Here is a 19,892-nt window from a genome sequence, read left to right on the forward strand (position 1 = left end):
GCCTGAAGAGGCTTCTATTTTCTAGAAGTGCAAATGGAAATCACATTGAACTATTGAGTTGAAGCCAATTTTTTACTGTTATATTTAGGACAGTCTGCCTCCAACCAAGAGTGAGCATGTCTTCCCTCTCAACTCTGATTAAATGCATGAATTTTAACCCCTGCCATCTCCTTGCGGGGTGAGGTGAGAAGCTGCTCAAACCCCATTTTTTTGTGGGAATTTTATGTTTTGGAGAATAGTGTCTGGATGCCTCCTGCTCTCTGTGGGTCACAGCTAGTTTTTATTTGGGAGAAACCAGTTTATCCATGTGAGTAGGTTAGAACAGCAACCCCTTCCTAGGAGGAGAGCGAGCATAGTCATTCTTGGCAACTCAGTTGAACTATGCATAAAGGTTCTAACGCATTTAGTTGTTCATATTAATGTGCTTATCTTAATTATTTATTTGTCTGTTTGCTTTTGGTACTGAGGATTAAACCCAAGGATGCTGTGCCACTAAGCCACATCCCCTGCCCTTTTTATTTTGAGACAAGATCTTGCTAAGTTGCCCAGGCTGTTCTAGAATTCATAATCCTCCTGTCAGCCTCCCGAGTCACTGGGAACACAGTGCCCGACTGTGCTTATCTTTTTTTCCCCTCAATTATTGATTATGTTTATTACACACACACACACACACACACACACTTTACTATGAACATTTTTAGTTTTCAGCTGCAGGGTGGAGGTGGAGGTCAAAAGCAATCTAAAGCCATGAGCCATGAGGCTCTCCAAAGAATGGCTGAACTCCACCACCTTTTGAGTCTGGTCCATCCTAAATATTAGCTGGTTCACAATGGAGTCTGTGGGTAATGCAGAACTTGGGGTCCCCAAGACACAGGAACTGCACCATCCTGGGAGTGAATGCTTCCCTAAAATCCTGCATTCCTATACCTCACTTGTCTTAACCACACTCACTGTGATGCACGGGCACCATATACTAAGGTGTCCACCAAAGCCATTTGCTGAGACATTCCTTCCAGACACTTAACACTATCCAACACAGTCAGTTTGTAGAAAGGTTCTGCCATCTGCCATGTGCATGTGATGCATACGATCTGTACTTGGTGACTGGAAGGGGGAGTAGGTATTTTCATTATACATCCTCAACTTTACACACAATTAGTTCTCCCCTGGAAGAACACCAGCTCTGCAGCGTCATTATTTCCTCCAGTGAAACTACTGAAGTTAAAAAGAAATTCCATGATCACAGCGGATGCCACACACAACAGAATTCTGTGCCATTGGCAATGTTATACTGGGCTGCCACAGGCTTCTAGACCAAAAGGCAGCTAATTCTTTACAGAAGTAGGAATATGGGATCCAGGTCCCAGTTCTGCTGTGATAGCACACAGAATTCTGCGCTTGATGCACTGACTCATTGCTGACAGTGTTTCTCCTTGTGTGTTCCCCAGAGCAGCAGCTACAGTGGTACTTGGACCATTAGCAGTGAAATCCTCAGGCTTCAACCTAGACCTGCAGAAACAGAAGCCCAGGAGGCTGGCCCAACAGTCTGTGTTGCACCAGGCCTTTGGGTCTTTCTCAAGTTTGAAAAATCTATCCTGTAGAATTCTTCACCTGTTTCATGTAAAACATAACTGAATTTTCAAAAGTTTAGTGGTACCCGCTAAGGGAAGTTTCCCTTCCATAATCTGTACCCATGGAATCAATTTATTTTGAGCTTAACTTTCCCAAGTCCCCACCACATCACTAAAACTTTTGGAGCCTCTCTCCAAAGGCTCTTCAGTGGATCTCAGCCCTGACAGCACCTTTGGATGACTTGGGGAGCTTTAATAAAATACAGTGATCCTCAGACCAGGGCATGGGGCCTGGGCATTAGTGTCTTTGAAAATCCCCTCAAATGATGTCAGTGTGCACTGAGGGCCAGAACCACTGGACTAGGGGTGTGCCAATCCATATCACACATTCAGCTACCATCCCTTACCCTCTTTTGTAATTACTTATATGACTCTTTAGTCTCACTTGCAAATATACAAGCAAATATCTGAATTAGAAGTAGAAGAGGTTAATAGAACAAGGAGTCTGTATGTTAAAAACCAAAGTACTTTCTTCTTCAGAGGCTGTTATGGGGTAGATAAGTGATGTCCCCCAAAAGCTCATGTGTGAGACAATGCAAGAAAGTTTAGAGGTGAACTAATTGGATTATGAAAGTCTTAACCTACTCCATGCATTAATCCCCTAGTAGGGATTATGTGGGTGGTAACTATAGGCAGATAGGGTGTGGAGGAGGTGGGTCCTTGGGGGCGTGCCCTTGTGGGTTGATATTTTGTCTATGGTGAGAGGATGGCGCATGCTCGCTCTCTCTGCTTCCTGGTGCCATGTTTTGAGCCACTTTCTTTCACCACACTTTTCTGCCATGATGTTCTGAATGAATGAAATTGACTGTCGATGGACTAAGACCTCTGAAACTGTGAGCCTCAAAATAAACTTTTCCTCCTCTATTTGTTCTTGTTAGGTCTTTTGGTCACAGTGGCAAAAAAAAAAGCTGACTAAAACAGAGGCAATGCTGTTTTGTTCTTTCTTCTATGCAGTGGGCCAACCTAGTGTGCTGTTTGACTCTTGGATGTACAAAGATGACCAAGTGAAACTTTCCTTCTCTTCTTTCACATTTCACAGGCTGTCTGAGACCTCTAGCCTCTTCTAATGGCTATGTGAACATCTCTGAGTTCCAGACCTCCTTCCCAGTGGGGACTGTCATCGCCTATCGCTGCTTCCCTGGATTTAAACTCGAGGGGTCTGAGTATCTCGAGTGCTTGCACAACCTTATCTGGTCATCCAGCCCACCCCGGTGCCTTGCTCTGGAAGGTAACACATCTTAGCCTTTTGGAGTTGCATTTTGAATTACGAAAGCGGACATTTCGATGGGAAATGAAGAACTGCAAATGATGGCCAGCAGTAACCTTTGTTCCCTGAGTCCACTTTTCTTGCTTTTGTCCAGAGCAGAGACCACCTGCCATGAAACCATACTTCCAGTTAGACGTAAAATTTGCTTCCCCCATCCTCAGGCTCACAGGGGAGGAGAGTGGGTGAAAGAAAAAGTTGCAAGCATCAAAGGTTAAACTGCAGAATATTGCAAAGTTAAATGAAATGTCTTCAAAAATTAATTTTCTCTGCACCAAATGAAAACATATTGCATTATGGCATCATTAATCTCACCCCTCGTTTTATTGTTGTGTCAATGTTTCCTCCATATTTCCATGCATTTTATAGCTTAGCTATAAATGTTTTGCTGCAAGCACATCCTTGGAAGCCTGAAAGCAAGAGCTCTTTCTTCCTTGTTTATTGAATCTATATGATTACAAAGTACGCATCACTAAAGACCACTAATCAGCGGTATAAGATAGGGAGGGGGAAGGGCATCCACTGCCAGGATCAAGGCAGTGTCATGGGGTCCATAAAAGTCTTGTGCTAGACAAGTTGGACATACTGGTTCAGCCCTTGCTTTAACACCCACCTTGAAATTATGCCCGATGTGATTCTTGGCATGTGAATAAGTGGGTGGGAAGGGACCTCCATGGGGAAAGAAAAAAAAGAAAAAAGAAAAGGAAACCTCCCATCAAGAGCCTCTCTAAACCTATTTGGAACCTTGGTTGGAAAAGAAACAAATAAAGAAACAACAAAATGTGGAAGCAAACCAGTTCTTACAGGTTTACAGCAGCTTTATAGTGTGCAGCTCTGTGGGAGGAGGTAAGAGTGGGAAGTATGTCTGGAGGGCGATGCTCAGAGGAATCAGAGAAAGCATTTATTCCTAAAGGAAAGGATGGACTTGGGGCCCTGGAGCCTCCTTGGAGGGAGAGGGAGTGGTGGGCGGCAGGGAGAGTGGAGGGAACCGTGGGTGGCAGGGAGAGTGCCAAGCCTGGGCCATTTTTTTGCCCTATCCCTAGGCTGGTCATTAGAGCTCCTGCTTCCCTCACCTCTCACCTGTCCCAAATCCTCTAATGGATTGGCAGGAACCCAGGGTAGAGGTGTTAGATAAAGTAGAGGACACCCAGTTAAATTTGAATTTCAGAGAAACAATAAATAATTTTTAATAGGAGCATGTCCTGAAATGTTGCATGGAACTTAAGGTTAAAAAAAAAATCCTGCTTTGGCTTATCTGCAATTCACATATAACTGAATGTCTTGTACTGCTGTTTGCTGAATCTGGCCATCCTTGCCTGAAGAGACAAGGTCATCCCCTTTGTTACTAGTGGACTAGCCTTTCTCTTGTCTGGCTACTGATGGTGGGTCATGGTAGGCACATGAAGAAGGGGGCCTGTCTTCTAGTTCCTGGAGGCTTTTTTCTACCCAGATGACCAGGGAGAGAGAGGGGTAGTTTAAAGATATCATTATTATGATTTTATCTATTTGAAATGCCCATTTTAAATTTTTTTCAAATTTGGCTTAAATGTGTTTCAAGCAGTCAGGTTTTGATAAGCTTCATTTGGGGACTTAGAAAGCAGTTTTTATGGAGCCTAGAGAATATGATATGGAGAGACATAAAACAAAATCTTAACTTCAAGAGGCAACGATCTAGGGTTGTAAACAGAAGCTGTGAGCAGCTTCTGGTTGAAAATGAGTCTGCTTGCTTAACACATGCCCTTTTCCACTGCAGCCTCAGCTCTGGCTGCAGAGAGATGCTGAAGATCCAACCTGATATCACCTGTGCCAGGAAGGCCACTTGAATGCCTTTTCCCCTCAGTTGGTTTTTCTTTTAAATAATGTTCACATCTTGATTTTCAATACACGTCTCTTTAAATTATCTGATGAATTTAATTTGTGAGCCCTTTTAGATGTACCACTGCCGAAGGTACAAAAGCCATGACTCTAAACTGAGAGATAACAGAGTGGACCAAAGGAAAACTAGATAGAAACTGGGTGAAGGCAAACAATGAGCCTGGTGTGATGGCACATGCATATAGTCCCAGCATCTTGGGAAGCTGAGGGAAGAGGATCACTTAAGGTCAGAGTTCAACTTCAGTCTGGGAAACAGAGACCCAGCAGAGATCCAGTGTCCCCCTCAAAACAACAGTAACAACAACAACAAAAAGCATAAACAATGGATTAAAAAAATAAGAGGCAAAGGTTCATGAGAACATCATCAAGTTGTGCCTAGGTATTAGCACTTCTTTAATTCTTTCTTCAAATTGTGTATCATCTTTTTCAACCTCAGTGCCTTATTTATGTAATATTATTGCAGGGTTTCAAAAGAGATGAACTGTTTCTAGGGATTCTACCCCTTTAATATATCACCCACACTCTCCCCCACCTTCCTGTTTTCCTAAACCCACAATTTGCATGATTTGATTTTTCTTGATAGCATAGTAAAAATGATTGCACTGTGCTGTAGAATCATGATGTTATTGGGGGCTTTAAAATATGTTAGGGTGCTCCTATAGTGAGTGAGTGGGTGCTGTGCAGGTCTTTATGAGGTTTTTATCCTTTCCCCTTCCTCTCCTACTACTAATGCATCAGCTACCAGGGTACCTGTCACTCTCAGGGAGCATGTGGTGCCATGTTTTCTCCATGCTCAACTCGTTGCCTTGCCTGCTGTGAGCCAGGGTATGGGATCCCTAAGATGATCATGGGTTTATCAATTAAGACTGTTGGCCATCAGGCTGGCTGGCTTCACATCCTGGGTCTCTTGCTTCGTCACTTTGCCCTAGAACAAGTGGTTTTGCCTCTATTGGCCTCCATTTCCATTTCCTCATCTGTAAAATGGGGGTGGTGATCTACTTATCCCATGAGATTGTGAGGATTCAGTATAACAAATCTGACATATTTAGTGAGGTTTCTGACACATAGCAAGTGGCCAATCAATTGATGTTTTTAGAGTTGTGTATAAGTCACCGTATAAACAAGTGAGGATCTGGGCATAATTCTCTATGAATAAGGTGCCCAGGCTTTGGAGCATGTTCATTGTGACACTAATTTTGGTTGTTCAGGTGCAATGTTAGTTACTTGCATGTTCTTAGCTGTGTTTGTATAAGATGGAACAGATAAGGGAAGGAAATACTGAACAATAAAGATAATTGCCTTTATTTTTGAGAGATGATTTTTAGTCAGCTTTTTTTTTGCCACTGTGACCAAAGGACCTAAAAAGAACAACATAGAGCAGGGGAGGTTTATTTGGGGCTCATGGTTTCCGAGGTCTCTGTCCAGATGGCCGACTCCATTGCTCAGAGCCCGAGGCAAGGCAGAACATCATGACAGAGGAAAGCTGCTCAGGCAGGACAGGGCAATCAGGAAGCAGAGAGAGCTTCACTCATCAGGGACAAAATATAAACCCCAAAGGCATGACCCCAGTGACCCACCTCCTCCAGCCATATCCTACCTGCCTACAGTTATAGCCCAGTTAATCAGTGGATTAAGCCATTGATTAGGTTCTACCTCTCAACCCAATCATTTCACCTCTGAGTGTTCTTTCATTGTCTCACACATGAGCTTTGGGGGGACACCTCATATCTAAATCATACTAAGTGACTATATATGTGCCAGACTCTTGACCAAAGTGTCTGTTCACTGCTACTAACCCCACCTTGCTGATGACCAAACCAAGGTTTCTAATGGCTCAGTAACTTGCCCAAAGTCAGCTAATAGTGAGGGAGCTAGAACTTGAGCATGAGTCTTTGTCACTTCAAAACTCTTGATATAAATCTGAGTCTGATTAACTTATTCTGATTTTACAATCCAACAGGGAAGGTGATTTGGTTTTTCAAAAACTAAAAAATAAATAAATAAATAAATAAAGCTTTATTACATAGGAAGGAATTTATCATTCTAGGCTGTGGTCTTCCTCAAGAAATCCCAGGTACAGGGGACCATGAGTCCAAAGGGAGGTCCTACCGCCCACCAGATGGCTGCCAGCTCTTACTGCTGCCCCCTGAAAATGCCTGTTAGTCCCCATGTTACAGTGTGGTGCTTCACTTCAGCTAGTGAGCTGGGCAGAGATGGTTAGTCTACTTTTACAGATGGGGACACTGACACCTTAGAGGATGGCATAACTTGCTCTGACCCCCTAGCTCTCAGGTGTGGCTTTTTCTGCCACATGGCACCCCCTCTCCCTAATGGAATAGAGAGCCAACACTTGACCTGTCACACTCACATGTAAACAGTCCTATTTTTGAAGGTTAGCTTTGGGAGGAGTTGATCATGATCATTTGGAAGAAAAGAACTTGGTAGTATCATCAAAGGTAGGAAGAGTTCCAAGGACCAGTATAGAGGTCATGTATTTTTCAGCCGGTACTATTATGCTCATCTTATGAGTGGGAATCCCTTCTGGAGCACATGTGTACCTCCATAGTGTGTAATGGATAAAGCACCTGAAATCACCAAACCTTGAACAAGAAGGTTAGCTGCAATATTTTGGACCTGAAAGGAACTTTGTGCATCCTTTTATGTTGGCCCATCTTTCTGTGGGTATACATGCTTTTCCTCATCTGGGTGTATCTTAATCCTTTCCCTTCTCAGGCCCTCTTCATCTCTGAGGATATCACCTCTCCCTGTCTCATTTCCATGCATTGAATCCAATAATTTTTAAAAGAACCTAGATAATGAGTATGGGCAATTTCTTCTAAGTGCTCAGAACTCAGTTCACCTTGCCATCAGGGTTTATTGAACACCTGCTAGGCCCAGAGCAAAACTAAAATGGGCACTGGGGACTTGCAAAGAAAGAAAAGGGCATAATTCTTTACTCTGCAGAGTTTACAGTCTACAGGGGAAAATGAGAAGACAAATTCCATTATCTAGAGAACAGATCATTACAGGTGGCATGTACATGCACACACACAGATACTTTTACCAAGGAGCATGTGAGAGCATCTGCACTTTGGAGAGGGTAGAAGGACAGTTCTAGTAGGTGATATTACAAGTGCAAAGTGAAAATTTCTGTCCAGAGATTTGTGGCATTTTTTGTTTATTTTCCCTGGAGACCAAATCGTAACATACTTTCTGGCTCCACTTGATTCACTCATATGGAAGGATTGTGCATTTTGAAATTGGAGAGCTCATCAGCCTAGGCAGCAGATATGTGTGTGAAGGACACTGGTCCAAAAGTTGAAGGATGGGAATGTAGGATGTTGAGGGTCATAAAGCAAGGAAATATAGCCACACAGCAGATAAGGTTACAAGGAAAGACATGTGCATACCTGAGGCAGACTAGGAAGAAGAGGTGCCAACTGTCCAGGATCCCCAAGACACTGTAGTTAGGTGATGCACAACCACAGAAAAGGGCTCTTTCTTCATAAGAGGAAGGTTTTCCAATGGCCTGGTGGTGACACAGAGGTGCTAGTTATCTAGTTCAAGAAATTCCTGGTGGCAGTTTGCTCAAATGGCATGTCAACAACAACAGAGATCACGTGACCATGCATCTGTGAGGCAAGATAAGGGTCAAAAGAACAGGTGATTGAAGCCAAAACTTGGCATTTGGAGTCCTTGCTGGTAGCTTCCATCTACTTAAAGTCTCTTTTGTTTCCCTAACAAAGGACTTAGTTCCCCAACCAGAGGTCCTTTCAATAGATCTCCAGAAACAACAAGAGAGTGGGGGATCAAATCCAGAAAGGATCAAGACTTTGGAAAGAAAGTAACCAAAATGAGTGCAATATGCGCTTTAAAATAAGTGCCTGTGAGAGCCATGTACTCATTCAGCCAATTTTTTTTAAGGCCTCAATGTTGAGGATTTTGCAAGATCCAGAGCACACAGTGGTATATGAGTTATATAAGGTGTCTGCCCTGCAAGGGCTCTTATAGCTCATAATGCTGTTCATGAAATCTCACTCTCCTGGCAGGTATATTCAGAATATTCTATCTGTAAGGTCTCCAGGGTCTCCAGAGGTAGGGGTAACCTACTCTGAGGCTTCTGAGAAGGTGTTCTCAAGTGAGGTCTTCCTGGTTTAGAAAGTACTGGGAGGGCTGCATTGTGAGTCACTTTTTGCAGTGTGGGGCTGGCTCCTGGGGAGTCTGATGTGTTTTCCATCTGCTTTTCCAAATAGGGGAGAAGATCATTTCAGGAACTACAGGTGCCTAACACTTGCCTTGTAATGACTTGGGCAGTGACTTCCCCAAAGTTGACATTTTCCAGAGGCTTTTTCGGCCCCATGGCTGGCATTTCTTCCAGGAACAAGCAAAGCCAACCCCATTAAGGAGCTGAACATCTGAAACTTTTTGTTTTAAATCTAACCAGTCTTCAAACTCAGAAACCCAAAGTGATCCCCCCATTCTCACTCATCTCAGAGCTCACATGGACAGAGATGAAGGTTTAATGAGACAGTGTCAGATTCAATCACACAGAATGCAGCGGTGTGATTTCCCGAGAACCTACTAGTGCCCAGGGATCCTTTTAGGTCTGTGTCCTTTTATAAGAAATGGAAGAGACATAAGAAACTGAAGAACCCTGTTTGGCCAAATAAGAAATAACTTGAAAGTTTCCAATTTGAGATCAAAACTCGAAGCCAGCTTGGATGTAGAGGGCTCCTGAGCTGTAGTTTGCAGTATACTTTGTTCCCGAGTCAAAATATGTTCAGGTACAAGAGGCTCCTGGCATAAGAGGTGCCTGCCATGATTTCTCCCTCCAGGAATCCTGACTTTACTGGGAATCACCTCTGGACTTCAAAGCAAATCCTTCGTAGGGAACAGGAAGGACACAGCAGACAATCTGGGCCTCATCAGATGAGGGGCCCTGCTTACCTTAGGAAAGCAGAGAGAGCTCCCGTGGGGGCAAGCTGCAGGGGATAATACTCAAAGCTTCTGTCCAGACTGACCCACCCCCTTCCACAGGTGGGAGGTTCCCATTTCCCAAATGGAAAATTCAAAGCACCAAAAGGAGTCTTGGGCCTGTTCCCAAAAAGGTGGCTATAAATTATTGTCCATGAGGAGATTCATTGTTACTAGGTCACTTCCCCAAACCAGGGTTGGGGATCTCCTGATGACATTTATGCCCTCTTGCCACCTTTCACTAGACAAGTAAGGGAATCTCGGAGTCTCCTCTTCCTGCCCAGTGATCCAAATAAGAAAGCCTTGGATGCATATGTGTCTTGGTCCATCGGATTTTAAGTAAAAAGAGAGAAATGACAGAAGAGCAATCATAGCAGGGATCTCATGTCACTGACTTTGACTTGCTGACCATAGAAAAAAGAGTATGGAAGGCCTTAGACATCCCAGATTCACCTTCCCCTGCCTACCCTGTCACACCCCAGCATCTCCTTTGTGGAGATGAGTCAGCAGCACCAGAGCTGAGCCTGGGCCTTGTGTGGCCTGGGAGTGCCCATCGAGGTTGGCACATACAGCCTAAGGCTCTGGCACCAGTCGGCTGCCTTGCATGGGGAGGCACACACCACTCTGTCCCCTTTCCCTTCCTCACCTGTGTTCTTGAACAGGGGAAAGCAGTATTTTGAACTTCCTTGTCCCATGAGCAACTCCATGACAGAAAGTGCCTCTTTCCTCCATGAATTCTCAGCCCTGGTGTGTGGTATAACTAAAGCTTCCTTCAATCCACTTGGCATCTGTGGACACTGTGTAGGTGCCTTTATTGTGTGATCTCTCACCCCAACAGTCACGAGAACACGACTGATGCCAGCTGCAGATGAGACCGAGGTTCAGAGAGCTTCCCTTCCTTTCCCAAGGCTACCCCCTCGTCAGCCAGTCGGTACACTTCCTGAGTCCAAGCCTTCTACTGACATCACTCCCATGGCCCTGCAGGACCTAGAGCACCTACTGAGCACTATGGTCTGGGTTCTGATCCTAGCTCTATTTCCTCAAGTGGAAAGGGAAGGAGTTGGAAGAGTTGACCTCAGAAGTGCCCTCCTGGCAGACACATTCTTTTCACTGCTCTTACCAAAACTCTTCCCAGAGAGTCTGCCCTGGACTTGGCTGGCTCTGCAAGGCAGGTAGCAAAGTGAACAGCTGGGGTGCTAGGTTGTTCCTCCTCTTGATGGCAGCTGACATCATCTCCCTGCAGCTCATATTCATGGTCGACCATAAGCTTTCCATCACTGGGAGGAAACAGAGAGATAAGAACAGATGCTCATGGAGGGTCTTCCTGGTAGCAGGCACTTCACTTGTCCTCTGTATTCAGCCTCAAGACAATTCTGGGAATAATGATTCTCTCTTTACAGAAAGGAAACAGGCCCAGTAGCAACCCTTGGCCTGCGGGAGCAAGACACAGAGCAAGATTCAAAAGCTTCTCTGACCCAACCTCAGGCTGGGTTCTTTCCTCGGCACTGTGCTGCCCTCCGTGGAGAGACCACCTGAGTACTCTACTTAGCCACCAGAGGCGACTCGTTTGTTCATTAATGTTCCCCGTGGATTTTTAGCATGCTCAGGTTTTGGAAGAAATCATGTGTGTGTGTGTGTGTGTGTGTGTGTGTGTATGTGTGTGTGTACATATGTATGTATGTGTATATATATATATATAATATGATTTTACCCAAGCTGTACTGCATACCATAGTGAACAAGACGGTAATTCTTTTTTTCTTTTTTCCATCTATCCCTTTTGCCTAGTAAGGTTCTGTTGTCAACCAGCATTGTACTGAGTGCCGTGGGGCATCTGCTTATTAGGAATTCAAGTCATGCTCAGCTCAGCTGTAGTGATAATAGCAGTGACCAACTGGTCACCCAACACCCCCTCCCCCAGCTTCTCACCCTTCTCAGTAGACCAACTGGCCAGGGGCATGGTCTCCATTAACCTCTGCCAGCCTTTCAGGCTCCCTGCAGACTCACCCACGATCCTGCCAGCAGCTGGATCCAATTGAAATTGCATCAGCAGAAAGTGAAGAGCAGTGAATGCCTTCTCTCTCCTCTTGAAACTACAGAGCAGCGGGGCCTCTTTTCATGGGAAGGTGGAAGGAGGCCTTCTGATTTATCTGCTTGCCCCAAACTATCACTCTCTGCTTTAGCTGATGTTAGAGGTGTATGCAAGATTAGGAAATGCTCTATCAGGTGGTTTGGGGCTAGTGTCCTCAAGGCTCTGAGGCCCAGCAAAGAAGGCCCCAGGTTAGCTTTCTTCCCGGCTGACCCCAGCCCCAGTCACTCTGTTTTACATATTTATATAGCATGTTCCCACTCAAGATTTATTGAAAGGAAGAGTTTGCCAGTGTAACATCTGAAAATCATTCTCTTAGTTCTGCCTTCTCAAGAACCCAAGACCAGAGAATTGAAATGATTTGCTAGGGTTGCATAAAAATTCCAACATCTCTTCAGACTCCCAACCTTCAGGTGTGGAAGTAGATGGCTAATTTACAACCCTGAGTAGGAACCCAGCTTACATCAGCCAAAACTTGATGGGATTTTTAAATCTTATTCTTGAAAACAAAAGAATTTCCTGTTCGCTTTGAAGACAAATGAGTGTTCCTGGACTTGTGAAAGAGGAAATCTTGGGCTTCGTTGGTTTCCTGTGTTAGCAACATTAGCTAGCCAAGCCCAGTCTGAAACACAGAGAGGTCAGTTTATGAATGGAAATGCATTCTCTGATCTGGACACATTGTCAGTGGGTAACATCCCTTTTGCCTATTTTGTTCCCTGGCAATGAAAATTTCTGTAGCTGACGCTGTTTGTGTTACAATCACCTTGCCTGTGACCCTGGAGGGGTATTTTATTAGCAGGAAATGCAAAATAGCAAGCAATCCTGTTAATTTATTGTTCACAAGCAATAGTAAATTATCCTAATACCATTTTCATGTACTGTTCTTATATGACAGCAGAGTGATTACAAGAAAATAGTAGCTTGCATGCCACAGAAGTGTGCGTAATTTTTTCTTTCTTTCTTTCTTTCTTTCTTTCTTTTTTTTTTTTTAATAAAGACTAATTGCCCAGTGGCATCCCTCTTCTTGGTCACACATCACTCTTGTACTCATGTGTAGACTGTACTGTAACATCAAGGAAGAAGCTTCCTCCCTTGCTTTCTTCCTCCTCCTTCTCCTCCTCCTCCTTTCTTCCATTGAATCAGAAAACACTTCCAAGAGGCTTCCTTCCTTTTTTTTTTTTTTTTTAAAGTAGATCCAAGTTTCCAGGCTTTGCTGCTATTCTAGGCTCTGTTTCTCCTGGTCATTATGACTTTTGACCTGCCTGTCCTGAACTCTTCCTCGTCCTCTCTCTCCGGATCTGCTGTCCACCAGCCTATGCAGCCCCTATGCAGGTCCCTGCCCACAGGGCCTTGCTTTCCTTTTGTCTCATTGGAAGCATGTGACCATCAATCCTCCCTCTCTCCTGGCTTCCAGAATCATTATTTTTTATTTTTTAAACTGCACTTTAGTGCAGAAATTTCTGCTGAGGTCGAAGGAGCAAAACTGGTGGTTCTCTTCTCCCCACCAAAGGGGCAAACAGAGCTGACAGCTCCATTGGTTTGAACAGTGACTCTCACCAAATCAAGAAAGAAAGAGGTCACCAGAGGAGGACCCCATAACTCCCTCCCCCATTCCTGCACACTGTCAGAGCTGGGATCCCCTCAGGGTCGTGCCCACATCCAGGCAGGCCCCTCCCTCCACTCTCACCTGATGAGCAGGGTTGTGCCCACGTGGGAGGCTGCTCTGTTTGGCGTAGGGAGTATGGAACATGACCCTTTACTAGATTCATGGTTTTCACCAAAGTATATTTTGGTTTTGTCCTGCAGTCCCTTCTTATTTTTTGAAAATCCAGACATGGAAGCTGAAGTCTTTTTCTTATTATGTTTAAATGTCAAGCCACTGAAGAAAGTGCAGCATTAAGCAACCACAAAGCCATGACCAGTGGTTTGAGCCCCTCGCTTGTACCCCCAGGATGACTTCATTCTGCTCAGAAAATAGATGAATATGACAAATGGGAAATTGTATTTGTCCTTAAACTCTAGGATATCATCTCATTCCCCCTCTAGGCAGGATTTATTTCCTCCTTCCCTCTCTGGGAAGTTAGGCGACTTGTATTTCAGAGCAATAAAACCTCTTATGATCAGGTGCCATGCAGAAGATGATAAATCCCCTCAGTCACTTCGAGTCACTCGGCGTATCTACAAAGTGGTCTGGGGTCATTCTTACAGGTCCTTTCCTAGTTTCCTTCACCTGCCCACCTCCCACTTTCCTTCTCCCAAATTACCCGTCTCTTTTCTCAAAGAAGCTAGACATCTAGGGTGGTAGGCAAGTCAAACAGCAGTGCCTGTCCATGCCCATCTTTGTGTCTTCTGTCATTCATCTTTTTTTTTTTTTCATAAAACCTCTTCCCACAATGCCTGTGTGTGCAATCTTTTTCACTTTTTATACACAAGGAGGTTTCTTTTTTATTTGTTTTGGTTTTGCAGAAAGGTCATACCTGATTCTAAACTGTGCCTAGATTCCTCTAAAGTGTTTAAGGAAGACAGTGCTTTACCAGAGCTCATCTGTCTCCTCAAAAATGGTTTCTGAAGAAAAGCCTAGGACTTTGATCACATTCTGGTCGGTTTGCTCCTCGATGGATGAGAACCAAATGCATTTTCTAACTCTGCCTCTTCCACCCAAGGGAAGGGATTTAATATGATCCATCCATTAAGAAGTTGGAAAAAATGGTTGGATAATTTAAAGATGCAGCCAATTATATTGAAATTCAGATTTTAAAACTAGTCCTTATCTCAAGCTATCACAAGGGAACAACGGTGCCTACATAAGTCTGTATTTTCATACCATAAGTGTCTTATTCTGACAGAATTTTTTTTTTTTTTTTTGTTTTTGGAGATGGGGAGAAAAGTAAATTTGTGGGAAGATAGGAAGCCAAGAATTCTATAGACAACCATGCCTAAAATAGCCTGGGAGAGGAAACTTACCCAGCCATATTGCTTGATGTTTTAAAAGACATTGTGGGCCTTTGCATTATCTGTGGGTGATTTTACTCTCCCTAGAGCATAAATAAATTAAAAAAAAAGCCTGATTTTGACTAGCACCTCCCAGAGAGAATAACTAGTATCTCCATGAGGAGTGCTTGGGGTTCAAGGCCTGGGATTCAGTTTTTTCCTCGCCCACAAGTTAACCACTTTAAGGGACATAGTGTTTCTTATTTCAATTAGGAGGACTTCTTGTTATTCCAGATGGACATTCTGACATTACCTAGGAAACCCTCCTGCTTCCCAGTGGACCTGGCCCAAAGGCTGGGCTCCACTTTCTGGACCAAGGGTGGATTCATGCTGTGTTTGCTTACAAGGGTGACTGTAACAGACTATTATGAAGTAGGTGGCTTAAAACAGCGGGGTGAGAGAGAGGGATCTAGAGGGATCTTTCACATATGATATCCAGTTTTCCCATCACCATTTGTTAAAGAGACTATATTTTCTCCAACAAAAGTTTTTGTAGGAACAAAAGGGGGGAATTACATGAAAATAGGAGGGAGACAGTAAGGGTAGAGGAAGGTGATCAGGTGGAGGGATGGGCAAGAGGAGGTCCTGGGAATAAAATTAATCAAATGATGTTGTAAACATGTGTGAATATGGCACAAGGAAACATACTATTCTATACAATTAATATGCCTAATAAAATAAAATAAACAAATTTATTGTCTGCTGGATCTAGAGGGTAGAAGTCTAAAGTCAGCAGGACTGTGCTTCCTCTAAGGCTCCAGGTAGAATCCCTCCTGGCCTCCTTCTAGTTCCTGGTAGTGGCCATGGCCCTTAGTGTGCCTTGGCTTGTAGCTGTATCACTCTGATCTTTTCCTCTGTCGTCACATGAACCCTCCCTAGGTCCGTATCTTCATGTGGACATTTCCTCTCTCTGTCTCTCTGCCTCTTCTTTCAAGGACCCCTGTCATATAGGATAGTATGACCTCATTTTCTCCATCTGCAAGGTACCCTGTCTCCAAATAAGGTCATATTCATGGGACCTGGCATTAGGACTTCAACATAAGAATTTGTGATGGGGGAAGGCACAATTCCATGCTCTCCCAGCCTTGGGAAGAAGTCGCCTTCTCCTCTGAATTCCCTGTGCTTCTTGCTTCCAGGTTAAAAGGACTATCTTCAGGTCTTTGCAAACCCTAGCTGACAAGCATCCATTGAACTGCCCACACCCCCTTCCTGAGCCAGCCTATCCTCTAGCCCCATATATGATGCCTTGCCTATGTCCACTGAGCCAAAAAATGAGTTCGCCTTCTCCGTCTATCAGGATCCCTCCATCTCTTCACATCTCTATAAGCCTCGTGGCTTTTCTAAACTAACCCCACTGTGCATAATACATATCTTAGCAAATAAAGAAATCATTGCTCCAAAAATCTGGCTGTTGAGAGGCCCTACACTCCATTTCCTTGATGTACACTTAAAACCCCATGGCAAGTCTCAGTGAAAGACCACAGTGAATGATTCAGAGCCAGCCTCACATATGGTCCAGCCCCAGCTCTGCTATTTACTCGCCAGGTGACCTTGGGGAAATAATTTCACCTTTCTGAGCTTCAAGTTCCTTTTCTGCACAAATGAGGCAATAACAACACCTGCTCTGCAAGATTGTTGCTAGGATCAAGTGAAATAGGTATGTATGCTGCCCTCATAGTAGATGCTTGTTAAATGTTACCATTGTGATTACAGCTTGCTTTTTATCTCATTGGTGCATATTGTAGCTAAAAATAGTAACTATCTCCTTTTTTTTTAAATTGAGCATCTACTTTTGTGCCAGGTACTTGGTGCTTGTTGATTTACAGATATCATTTCTAATTGTTATAAATGCCCTGCAAGTAGGCATCACTGTTCCTGTTTTACAGATGATGAAAACTAAAGCTCAGAAGGAAAATAAAAATAAAAATTTAAAAAGTAAAATGCCCAGGTCACATAGCTACTCAGCGCTTGAGCCAGAATTTGAACCTAGGGCAGTGCACTTGACCTTACTTGTAAAGCTGCCTCCACACTAAGCCACCCAGTTTTGTCTTCTAAGTGTCTCTTCTCTCACACTCTCATTCTCATACTTTGTCCTTTCTGTCCCCCTGCTGGCTTTGTCCTTGCTCCTTTCTTTCACTGTCCATGCCTTCTAAGACAGTGTTGCTTGAATTTATTCAGATGTCAGAAAAGCATGGTACTTTTCAAAGAATAGTAGGCTTTTTTTTCTTTTGCAGAAGAAATATTGATAAAGTTATTTATATTGGGCAAATATTTGAAGCACTTTTACCAAGCACTTTTACCAACATAAAATATTCCTATTTTCTATATATAATCTAGAATCCTACCTAAAAGCATCTATGTACATGTACACACACATGCACACACACACACACCACACCACACACACAGCTAGGAATAATACATGATTAATTACTCTCCACTATTATTAACTAACTACTGAATTATGTATCTCCTCATCTGCTAGGATTTGCTATTAGACAAGAATAAGAATTTCACAAATTTCCAAAAACTTTTAGAAAAAAAAATAGAGGATAACAACTTGAGGTTCAGAATATCCCATACATGAATCTATCTGGGTGCCACCTTGGTCTAGTTTGTGAAGGGAGAGATTGAGAATCACCAAGATACACTGGCAACATTTAACTCCAACATCCTCTCTGAGGGTGGAAAGATTTGCTGATTCCAGAGAGAGGCAGGAAAAAAAAACAACTCTAAATGCTCCTTTACCTGTGGGCTTTTTGTCTTACCTTGTGGTACATACCCCCTTTTAATCTTGTGTCCTGTTTTCTCTCCCTTAAAGAAATGAAGATGCCCTGATTGCCATTAGAATTCTAACCACAGGAGGATTTGTATGGGAAAAGGTTCACTGTCTTCAGAATACTTTGATTCCATGGATGTCTTGTGATTTATTCTTACCTGGTGTGGTCCAGGCTGTCCTTGATGTAGCCAGTCCTCCAGTCATTGCAGGGAAAGAAGAGCAGCCTCATCAGAACACAGAAACACAGGCCAACTTTTCATTTCAGTGTCAGTTTTTGCTGCAAAGACAGTACATCATGGGTTTGCATCTGTTTGCTCACCTGCGTGCTCCTCCATGGCTTTTGATGGCTACACCACCAGACATTCTTCCTATGTAAAGCTTGATTTGTGTATGGTGTGTGTGTCTGTGTTTCACACTGAAATCTCACAGTGGTCATCAGATGCTTTCTGTGTTTCTTCAGGGTTACCCTACTGTGGGACACTGTGATAGCAGATCAGAGCCTCTCCCTCAGGGCCCCTGGGTAGTACTGATCTTATTTGATTTGTCAGCACATCTCTGAGCAGGTAAACACCATGTTCCATCCGGCCTGGAAACAAGCAAAGCTCCAGCCTCATGATCATTTGCTTCCTTTGGTGGACACATTTATCGGCCATCTATGTTGTTATAACAAAACAAAAATGGAAAACGTAATGTGCTGTATAATGTTTATTGATTTTTCCTGAGCTAAAAGCAAAGTTTTAGATGTGGCCTTGGAAACAACTGTGACTTTGACATGGAGAATCCCATGCAGATTCCTGGAATCATTACCCAAACTTAGATCAGACTGGGGAGAGCTGGCACACTGCCAGCTTTGACTATTCGAAGTGAGCAGAACTTCTGAGGACAGAGGTTGAGTGATTCTGTTCATGTTAGAATTAAACAGTCCCTATACTCCTGGTCCCTCTTAGAGCCATGCTGATGATATGCTAGGCTGTCTTGGGATGATGTCCTTGCCTTCAACACACAGAATCACAGGCTCTACCACCATTTCCCCTTGCTCTTCAAAGCCAGCTGAGGTCAAGATTCTGCCATTAAAAGCCAGGATTCTCACTTGTCCCCATTTAGCTCAGCTACGAACTTTCCTAGTGATGTGGGATAGCCCTTCCCAAATGGGACTGTGCTTGTGAATCATCTGGAATCCTGCTAACAGAAAGTTTCTGATTTGGTAGTCTGGGGTATAGCTAGAGCTTACACACATCTAGCAAGCTTCTAGCTGAGGCCAAGCTAATGGTTCACTGGATAGCAGTTCAGATAACAAGGCCTTCAGATCAGATACCAATGCAGTGTAATTCAAACACCACACCAGCGCCACTGAATGTTGTAAGCCAGCCATCCTCAGCAGATGGAGAACAAGGGGAGCTGATTTTTCCCAGATCTCTATTGTAACTGCATGAGATAGTGATTCTCAACTCTGACTACCCATTACAATCACCCAGGAACCTCTTAAGACATAGCCATGGCCAGAACCCAGCCCTGACCAATGAAACAAAGTTCCCCATGTGATTCTAATACGCAGCCAGGACTGAAGAACCACTGACCCAAGTCATTAAGACACTCTTCAAATGCAGCACTAATGTGTCAGCAAGGGAGAGTGCTGACTGTAATAATGTACACTAATATCTAAAGAATTCCTGCCTTGCTCTTAAACAGAGCAGATTCACATCTGTTACTCCTTATACCAACTGCATATGGTGGATTACTACTATGAGAAGGTTCCCAGAAAGGAATCGTGGTTCAAACAAATTGGAAGTCTGCTTCAATGTAGTGGTACGGAGTGACTGTTGGTCTGCTGGTACCTCTTCTCCTTCTGGTCATTCCCATGGGCCAGTAGAGGCTCTATTCTCCTGTATAGCTTCTGAGGTCCCTTTGGGAGATCATTCTAGCCAGCCAAAAGCATGGAAAGGCTTCATGAGAAAGGCCTAGAAGTAGTAATTATCATCTCACATCCCATTGACTAGAACCTAGAGGAACACAGGGCACTGGGTAATGTGGACCAGCTGGGTATCCAGAAGATGAGGGGAACATGGATTGTGGGGAGTAGCTAACAGCTCCTGCCACTAGCCCTAAAGGGACAGCTCCTTCCTGCATGAAAAATATCCAGGGGGCTGTGTAAAGCTTTGGAATAAGTAAGAATGAAAATATATAGTCAAAAGCATCTGGGCTCAGTGGCTTGCATATATATATATATATATATATATATATATATATATATATATATATAGAGAGAGAGAGAGAGAGAGAGAGAGAGAGA

At 43.7% G+C, this 19,892-nt stretch overlaps 1 protein-coding gene across 5 annotated transcripts in view; it reads left to right on the plus strand.

Moving 5' to 3' along the window:
- The window catches only part of Susd4 (sushi domain containing 4), a 194,260-nt gene that overhangs the window by 147,395 nt on the left and 26,973 nt on the right, over positions 1 to 19,892 (plus strand). For all 5 annotated transcript variants that reach the window (XM_048809317.1, XM_048809316.1, XM_048809315.1 and 2 more), the window contains one exon: positions 2,671 to 2,859. In XM_048809317.1, the coding sequence (XP_048665274.1) occupies positions 2,671 to 2,859 (189 nt within the window). The remainder of the gene's footprint in view (positions 1 to 2,670; positions 2,860 to 19,892) is intronic.

The sequence above is a fragment of the Marmota marmota genome, unplaced genomic scaffold (assembly GCF_001458135.2).
Source record: "Marmota marmota marmota unplaced genomic scaffold, marMar, whole genome shotgun sequence".
Lineage (NCBI taxonomy): Eukaryota > Metazoa > Chordata > Mammalia > Rodentia > Sciuridae > Marmota > Marmota marmota.